We start from the raw sequence: 9,417 nt of genomic DNA, 5'->3' as shown, positions 1-9,417 counted from the left end.
TAGATAGATCATAACTCTCAACTTTTAGGTTGTAAATACTTTTTTAAGACTACAGGAGTAAAGGAGACACTTTCCAGAGAGGAACAAAAGAAACAACGTTTGGAACACTGGCGCTGATGGCGAACACTCCCAGGAAGATCCATCTGACTTTGTCACCCGTTTTTCTACAAGACTGTGGAATGGACATTGACAGTGGGGAATTGTAACAGGGAAGTGCCAAACCTGACCACATGTTGGATCTGTTTCTTTTACTTTAACCTTTGCTTTCCGCTGCTTTTTTTTCACTAAAAGGATACTGTCTATATACATAATGGCCTGCCTTGGGGAACCTTGCCCCTCTGCCTGAATGTTAAACTAAAGTGCCTTTGTTCAGGCAAACATCCGGACCCTCTCCACCTGTGGATGGCTACAAGAAAGAAGAAATGAACACATTCCCTCCCCAGGCTGGCCATTCCAGGTGATATTTGCAAAACTTATGGCCTTTTTACTTTTCTTCCTCATCTCCTCCCCCTCTCTGTGCTATAAAAGAAACTGGCATCCAAACTCCGATAAGATGGTTATTTTGAGACTTTAGTCTGCCATCTTCTCTGTCTGCAGGCTTTCTGAATAAAGTCGTATTCCTTGCCTCAGCACCATGTCTCTGACTTACGGGCCTGTCGTGCAGTGAACAGAGCGAGCTTGGACTCGGTAGCACAATGACAAAAGACTTAAAATGGCATAGTTAAACATATTATAATGCAACTGATAAGAAACTTGGTTATTTCTAGGACATACAACATTTTAAGATAATAACCAGAATAATGACTGGTAACATTATACCAGGATATACCAGATTTTTAGGAATTCCATATAATTTTTGGAATATCTGTATTAATGACATTTACCCATATAATATAACCTAAGAAGGTTTATCACCACTTATTTGACAATGTTTCCCATGTAATTTAACATACCAAGTAAGTCTAATAAGTTTAATACCTCTCTTTGGGTTGTTTCAAGGGCCCTTGGAAGCATCCCAAAGTTAGCTAGAGGTCAAAAGAATTTCATTTAGAATTTGACTTGGGAAATTTTGTCAAAGATAGCAAATGGTTTTAAAACACTTGGTCAAATAGGGTCATAGGTCACTGTGAAACAATATCTATTCATTGAATCAAAGTGACAGTAAAAGATTTTAAAGGCAAATACAGAAAGTTACAACAGATTACTTAACAGATAAAGAAACTTTACAGTCTGTTACCAAAAGCAGATCAGTGTTCCAAGAAAACTTTGGAGGGGCATCTGCAGTGGCTGTTGGCTTGATCCTTGTAGAACTGTAATGGGAGGCAACATACACACAGGTGGACCTCTTTTCATAGTGCTTCGCTTTGTTGTGCTTCAGAGACATTGTGTTTTTTACAAAGTGAAGGCTTATGGCAATGATGCATCAAGCAAGACTGTTGGCGCCATGTTTCCAACAGCATTTGCTCACTTAGTATCTCTGTGTCACATTTTGGTCATTCTCGCAATATTTCAGACCCTCCACCAGCAAAAAGATTACACCTTGCTGAAGGCTCAGATGATGGTTAGCATTTAGTAGCCTTAAAATATTTTAAAATTAAGATATGTACATTGATTTTTTAGACATAATGCTATTGCATACCTAAGAGTATAGTGTAAACATAGCTTTTATTTATATGCACTGGGAAACCAAAAAGAAAATCATGGGACTTGCTTTATTTCGATATTTGCTTCATTGTGGTGGTCTGGAACAGAAATCACAATCTGAGGTATGTCTATATATATTCCACTGGAGAGAATTTTTTGATATCTTTCCCAGACAAAAACCTACAACTTAACAAGTAACTTCACTAAGTTTGGAAGCTTTCTTTAATCAGTAGTTAAGTAGTGAGATGAACTAAGTTCATTCCCCTAGACCAGGGGCCAGCACATTTTTTCTCTGAAGGTCTAGATAGTAAATGTTTCAGGCTTCACGGGCCATACACTTGTCTCATATTTTTGTCCCTCTTCTTTCCCCCTTTCTTCTTGGCAGCACAAAAACAGGCTGTGAGCTGGATTTGGCCTATGGGGCATCATATGCCAGTCCCTACCCTAGACCATCCTTGGGTGGCCTTTCCTCTACATGATACAAAAGGGCATTCTGCCTACCCCTTCTACTTTCCAAGTTTGCATATAATTTTTCTGACAGTGCTTTCTCAAAGAATAAAATCAAGTTCAATCCCTTATTATGTTGGGTGGAGGTGGTAAAATTTTGATGTTAAAAAATTCTTCGTATTAGAAAGGTTGTGAACGTGTTCCTAAGTTCAGAAAAGGATGGGTTTTGTTGGGAGAGGGAAGTGGGGATGCTAGTTTCAGACAGTTTAATTCTGGCTCATTAGAGGGACTCCGTTGGCCAAAGAGGTTTAGGCAGTTTTGTCCAGTTCTTCCAGGTACTTTGAAAGCTTCCCTGTTGAAAGTCTGTTAGCGCAAGTTCTTTTGCCCGACGCACAGTGAGACCAAACCAACCGAGACACCAGAGTTTGGAGCAGAGAAAGGTTTATTGCAGGGCCGTGCAAGGGAACGGGTTGCTCATGCTCAAAAAATACCCCGAGCTCCCCCCACAGGTTTCGGCAAAGCATTTTTAAAAGCCAGGTGAGGGAGGTGTGTCGCAGGTTATGTGATCAGCCCGTGCACAGTTCTCTGATTGGCTGATGGTGAGGCAACAGGGTGGTGTCACAGGGGTTGACATTATCAATCCTCAGGCTCCAGTAGGCCTGGGGGCCGTGTACTCATGATCATCAAGTAGTGAACATCTTCCATTTGGTGCGGAGTTTTCACATCTGTAAAACAACTCAGGAAATGTGCATCAAATACTGTTGTCTAGGTACAGAGAGTAGCTAAAGCAGAGGATATGGGGAGGGGTCTGTCCAGGGAAGGCCCCATAGGGGCCTTTTTTTGAACTGATTTACCTTGCTTAAAAATGCCTTTTCTATCTATATAAAAAGGGGTCTCTGTACTTTTTGAGAGTGTGGTGATGCTATTTTTGGAGGGAGACCTCTGGGAACAAGGAGAAGAATCAGCAGTGGCTTCCCTGTCTGGTTTATTCATCTTGACTTTCTCTTTGGAAACAAAGATAAATTGAGATTTCTTACCTGTTGAATTTTTGCAGATTTATCGAGATTCTCTTTTGCTGTTGGTTCCTAGCAGGAGGGCTTGAATAATGCATGGAGCGGTCGCTTCTATTGATAAACACAGTTAATTTTAATTACAGGACTAAGATTTATGCTAATATTTTGTCTTTATTTTTATCATTTTGAGTATACACGTGAATTAATTGCTTTTAACTAAAGAGGGGAAAATGCCTTTGGGGGCTTAATGACATGTTTGGGTGTGTTGGAGTGTATGGATTTGTTCTTTTCTCTATGTCTGTCTATTCTGTTAACATGTTGGCTTATTGGTGTCTGAGCAGTGTTTCACTGAAATGACCCTGGCTTATGGTGAGAAGTGCTCATTAAATACTCTGTTCAGTTATTTAAGGCATTGTTTTGGGGGACAGTTTCTTGTGAGGGAAAAGCCTTCGTTGGAGGATCACATACTCTCTTCATTTCATGAAAATTCTAAGAGGGCAGCCACCTTGTGGGAGACCAGCCCCGTATCTCTCAAATAGAAGATTTGGAATTTGATATAAAATTATTCCTAAAGAGCTTTAAAAACCAACCAGGGTCTAGGAACATGAAAAAGTCTCAGCCTACACTCTCTCTTGTTTACTAGGGTGGGGATAGGTTCTTAGTGATGGGGAACACTGGGGAGGGCCGACAAGGGTAGGGTCCCTCGATCACTAAGTGCCAGGCAAAATGATTGTCATTCACAACTGTTTTTGCCTGGTTTCTGTTTCAAACCTGTGATTTTTTTTTTTTTTTTTTTTGGTGTGTGTGTTGGGGGGGTTGTCAGCTGATGTGATAGCTAGTGACAAAAACTTAGTTAAGGATGGGAAAGGCAATCCCCTCTGATTCATTTCTTTTTAAAATAATTATTTCACTAATTTATACCCCAGTTTATACTTTGGTAGGGGGTTTATAAAAATATATACAATATGAAAAGATAGAAAAACAAGTGAGGACATGGGGTGAAGGGAGCCATGCCTACTGCATGCTGAGCACTGTTCTCTGTGTCTGGAATATTCCAGTAAACACAACAGACAAATGAAATTAAATATATATATATTTGGTGAGTTTATAAAACTAAAAAAAAAAAAAAAATCCCAAACAAACTTCTCATCCTTATGGAGCTATGTTCTAGCCTGGGATAAAAGGAAATAGTAAGTAAATACACAAATGAGTATGTGATATGGTGTTATTTTGAGCTCCATGGACAACAGTAAAACAAGGTTGGGGTGAGGGTGGGGTGGAAGGAGGGAGGAGTTGCTATTTATAAGGAAGGCCTCTCTGAGATGACATTTGATCTGAGACCTCGATGAAGTGAGGACTGGATCATGTGGCATCTGAAAGAAGAGTTTCAGATAGAGGGACCGTAGGTGTGGGGCTTGAAGCCCTCTCTGTCAGTGAGAGGAGTAGCCGGTGTGTTTGAGGAGAACCCAGGAGGCCGGAGGAGCTGGAGTGGAGGGGCAGAGTGGAAGGAGGTGGGGGGACCTCATAGGTCATCGTTAGAGTGAGATTTGCAGCCATACTGAGAGTGGTCGGTAGGGGTAAGGGAGGAAGCAGGGAGCTCCGTTAGGAGGGGAGGCTATTGTAATAATTCAGACAAGAGATGATGGTAACTTGGATTGGGGCTTACTAGTGGAGGTGGTAGGAAGTCGTTGGATTCTGCATATATTTTGAAGGAAACGCTGGATATATTTTTGAAGGATTTGCTGATGGATTGGATGTGTGTAAACAGTGGGAGAGAGGAGTCCAGATTTTGTCCTGAGTTACTGGGAGAATTGAGATGGATAAAGCTGAGGAGAGAAGGCTCAACAAAAAACCTGTGGTTTTTTTTTTTTTTTTTTTTGGTGTGTGTGTTGGGGGGGTTGTCAGCTGATGTGATAGCTAGTGACAAAAACTTAGTTAAGGATGGGAAAGGCAATCCCCTCTGATTCATTTCTTTTTAAAATAATTATTTCACTAATTTATACCCCAGTTTATACTTTGGTAGGGGGTTTATAAAAATATATACAATATGAAAAGATAGAAAAACAAGTGAGGACATGGGGTGAAGGGAGCCATGCCTACTGCATGCTGAGCACTGTTCTCTGTGTCTGGAATATTCCAGTAAACACAACAGACAAATGAAATTAAATATATATATATTTGGTGAGTTTATAAAACTAAAAAAAAAAAAAAAATCCCAAACAAACTTCTCATCCTTATGGAGCTATGTTCTAGCCTGGGATAAAAGGAAATAGTAAGTAAATACACAAATGAGTATGTGATATGGTGTTATTTTGAGCTCCATGGACAACAGTAAAACAAGGTTGGGGTGAGGGTGGGGTGGAAGGAGGGAGGAGTTGCTATTTATAAGGAAGGCCTCTCTGAGATGACATTTGATCTGAGACCTCGATGAAGTGAGGACTGGATCATGTGGCATCTGAAAGAAGAGTTTCAGATAGAGGGACCGTAGGTGTGGGGCTTGAAGCCCTCTCTGTCAGTGAGAGGAGTAGCCGGTGTGTTTGAGGAGAACCCAGGAGGCCGGAGGAGCTGGAGTGGAGGGGCAGAGTGGAAGGAGGTGGGGGGACCTCATAGGTCATCGTTAGAGTGAGATTTGCAGCCATACTGAGAGTGGTCGGTAGGGGTAAGGGAGGAAGCAGGGAGCTCCGTTAGGAGGGGAGGCTATTGTAATAATTCAGACAAGAGATGATGGTAACTTGGATTGGGGCTTACTAGTGGAGGTGGTAGGAAGTCGTTGGATTCTGCATATATTTTGAAGGAAACGCTGGATATATTTTTGAAGGATTTGCTGATGGATTGGATGTGTGTAAACAGTGGGAGAGAGGAGTCCAGATTTTGTCCTGAGTTACTGGGAGAATTGAGATGGATAAAGCTGAGGAGAGAAGGCTCAACAAACTGGGAATGAAAGGGAACGTCCTCAACCTAATAAGTGGTACCTACCAAAAAACCACAGCTCACGTCATGCTTCATGGTGAAGACTGAATGCTTTTCCCCTAAGAGCAGGAACAAGACAAGGATGTCCACTCTTGCCACGTCTATTTAACATTGTGAAAGAGGTTCTAGCCATGGCAGTTAAGCAAGAAAAAGAAATAAAAGACATCCAGATAAGGAAGAAGTAAAACTAATTCTGTTTGCAGATGACATGGTCTTGTATATAGAAAATCCTAAGGAATCTACTTTAAAAACTATTAGAACTAATAAATGGATTCAGAAAGGTTGCAGGAAACAAGACCAATATACAAAATTCAATTGTAGTTCTGTACATTAGCAGTGAACATTCTGGAAATGAAATTAAGAACATAATTCCATTTAATGTCATGAGACTGGATGAGATCAACCAGAGAGGGAAGGGGTAGGGGAGGTGGCAGAGAGAGAGAGGATGAGAATGTACAGGGTGTGTGTGTGTGTGTGTGTGTGTGTGTGTGAGTGAGACAGAGAGAGACAGAGACAGAGAAGAGAGAGAGAAGGTAGAAGATAGAGAGAGAAGATAGAGGGAAGAAAGGCTTGAGGTCAGAGCCCCAGGTCACCAGTGTTTAAAAGTCAGGAGAAGAGGAGAAGCCAGTGAGGCACCTGGAAAACATAAAAGACAGTCATGTCCTGGGGGCAGATGTTTGGGGAAGGAGGACAGGTGGTCCATAGTATGTGATGCGCTGAAGGCTAAGATGAGGACTGGGGATTCACAGCTGAATATGTGGATGAGCATCCGTGAACGGCAAGAGAGAGAGAGAATGAGAGAGGGAGGAGCGAGGAAAAGGGTCTGTCCAGAACCAGTACACTTGTAAAATACAATAAAACTTGAGTACCAAAAACAATGAATATGCAAGCGCATTATTTTCCTTAATTAGATTCAACAGACATGAATATTCCTCTCAAATTATTATAAGAGTCTGTAAACGCTAACTCAGTTTCTGTACCTGTCTCGTCGTAGTCTATAGCAGTTTGTGGAATTGCACTGGTGCCAGTCTGTGGAAGCCACTTTGCAGGTGTTGTGCAGGCCTAGGATTGGCTGGGGGGCGGTGGGTGGGGGAATGAGCTGAAATTCATTCACTGTGGATTTGGTACAGCATATGCTTTGCAAGATGACAGGAGATACTTGTTAGAGAATAAACATCCATCTTAAGCTCCAAGAGGCTATATATCTCCCTGTTCAGAAGGCATGAAGCCTGAATTTTGATCCCATAGAGGTTATAATCATGAGCCATTCAGAAATCACAAGACGCATATTCTGAGCATTATCCCTTTATATAAATGATAACACCTATCTGCTGTCTTCCTCCTAATCCTGACATTTGTGTGGTATTTTAGTCTGAATTGCTCATTTAAGCCTCATGCAACCTTGTGAAGTGGGTGGATTTTTCATTTCTGTGAAGAAATGGGCTCCAAGAGATGAAACAACTCCACCCTCATGCCACTTGGAAGTGATGGAGCCGGGACTACCCTTTTAGACCCATGAGTTTGCCACCAGACTGGGCTGTGGGACTTTTAATCCCCTTTCAGATAGGAGCTTAAGGTCAGCTGTAAAAAGTTCATGTCCTGCTTTGTTATGAATTTGCAGGTTGAAGTTGCTGTCACTTTGGGTAGGTGGGTGTGTTCTCAACGTAGTAAGTAAATAGACTGTCTTTCATTCTGAACAGTTGCTGGATTACACTCTCGTTGGCTTTAAATTCTGGTCAGAAGTGCTGTTGATTTCTAGAAATGCTGCCTTGTAACTGAGTTGTTTCCTCTTTCATAGTGTATGAATTATTTGCGTTCATCAGTCACATGGGGACATCTACAATGAGTGGACACTACGTTTGTCACATCAAAAAGGAAGGAAGGTGAGTCTTTTTGAGAAGGTAAAATAATATCTATGTTTTATTGAGGACCTGCTATGTACCAGGCACTCCACTAGGTGTTTCATATGTTATCTCATTTGGTTTTCATAATGGTCTTGTAGGGATAGACTCTTAAAGCCATTTTACACATCAGGGCACTAAGGCTCAGACAGGCTAAATAGCTTGACGTTTGCAGCTGTGTCAGAGCTAGTATTCAGAGTCACTCTTCACTGTCATAGCAAGGGGACCTCCCAAAGTAAAGACGCATCCCGCAGCAGAATGTGTGTCCATATTTGGAACCTCCCCAGGGTTGCCAGGTTTAGCCAACAAAACGAAACAAAACAAGAAAACCAGGATGCCCTATTATGTTTGAATTTCAGATAATGAATAACTTTTTAGCATAAATATGTCTCAGCTGTTGCATGGGACATACTTGTATTAAAAAAGTACTTATTGCTTATGTGAGATTCAAACTTGACTGGGTATCCTGTGTTTTATCTGGTAACTCCAACACCCAGTGTTTGCCCTTAGTCTTGGCTTCTTAAGAATTGTTAGACAGTTGTGGGGTGTAAGGCCGCTGCTCTCTTTAGAACCTTCTTCCGGGGCTGGATCCCCACGGGCCCCACTGGTTTCCCTTCCTTAAGTTCCCACTGAGTGGCGTGGCCTGGCCTGTGGGTCAGCACCCCTGCTTGAGGCAGTGCTTGGGCCACATGGACACTGGAGAAACACATAACCTTGCCCTCTCCTGGTAGGACGTTGACCTCGTACTGCAGGAGTGACTGGTTCCCAGTCAGGAATCCACTGTGTTCCTTTCTGGTGTGTCTTTTAGTCTCGTCTTCTCAACTTGATTAATAAAATAGTCGAGCACAGGAACTTGATTTATAGTGAATCCTTTTTATTATCAAGCATGATAGATCTTTTAAAAATACTTTTCTTAAGAAAAATAGCTTAATTATAATTTAAAAAGCCATGAAATTCATTATAAGGAATTTGTAAAATACAAAAACATACAGAGAATGTGTTGTTTGGAAGCCTAGAGAGAACCATTGTCTGTATTTTGATACATTTCCCTTTGTTTCATTGTTTTCACTGGAAGAAAGGGTATGTGTATGTCTGTATTTACTTTTCTAAAAGCTTAAAGTTTGTACACAGTAAGTACAATTTTGTAACCTGCTTTCTCCCACTTCATATTATACTGTGATTATTTTCTTACTTTACCAGATACTCTTCAAAGACATTTTAATAGTTGTATGATAGTTCACTGCATGTCTATTTACTTCTGATTTTTAGTAGTTTTATACCTAAGGCTGAAAAAAACACATACTTTGACTGAAGTTCTGAGGCCATCTATGGATTTCTACAAGTGGAAATGTTTGGAGGCTCCTTAGGAACTACTTTTTGAACTTGAGAATAAAAAAGCAGTTGTAATTTCCCACCAGCATTCTGTTTCTTTATACAACAGA

The 9,417-nt window shown here is 41.1% G+C and overlaps 2 protein-coding genes across 3 annotated transcripts in view; one reads left to right on the top strand and one right to left on the bottom strand.

The window, feature by feature from the left end:
• The window catches only part of PEX5L (peroxisomal biogenesis factor 5 like), a 289,451-nt gene that overhangs the window by 14,860 nt on the left and 265,174 nt on the right, over window positions 1–9,417 (bottom strand). The window lies entirely within an intron of this gene.
• Window positions 1–9,417, top strand: part of USP13 (ubiquitin specific peptidase 13) — a 118,224-nt gene that overhangs the window by 108,339 nt on the left and 468 nt on the right. For both annotated transcript variants that reach the window (XM_007466674.1, XM_007466673.1), the window contains exon 20: window positions 7,873–7,957. In XM_007466674.1, the coding sequence (XP_007466736.1) occupies window positions 7,873–7,957 (85 nt within the window). The remainder of the gene's footprint in view (window positions 1–7,872; window positions 7,958–9,417) is intronic.

The sequence above is a fragment of the Lipotes vexillifer genome, unplaced genomic scaffold (assembly GCF_000442215.2).
Source record: "Lipotes vexillifer unplaced genomic scaffold, Lipotes_vexillifer_v1.1 scaffold258, whole genome shotgun sequence".
NCBI lineage: Eukaryota > Metazoa > Chordata > Mammalia > Artiodactyla > Lipotidae > Lipotes > Lipotes vexillifer.
Note: the sequence above shows the minus strand (reverse complement) of the source record. Positions and strands in the feature narration are given on the sequence as shown.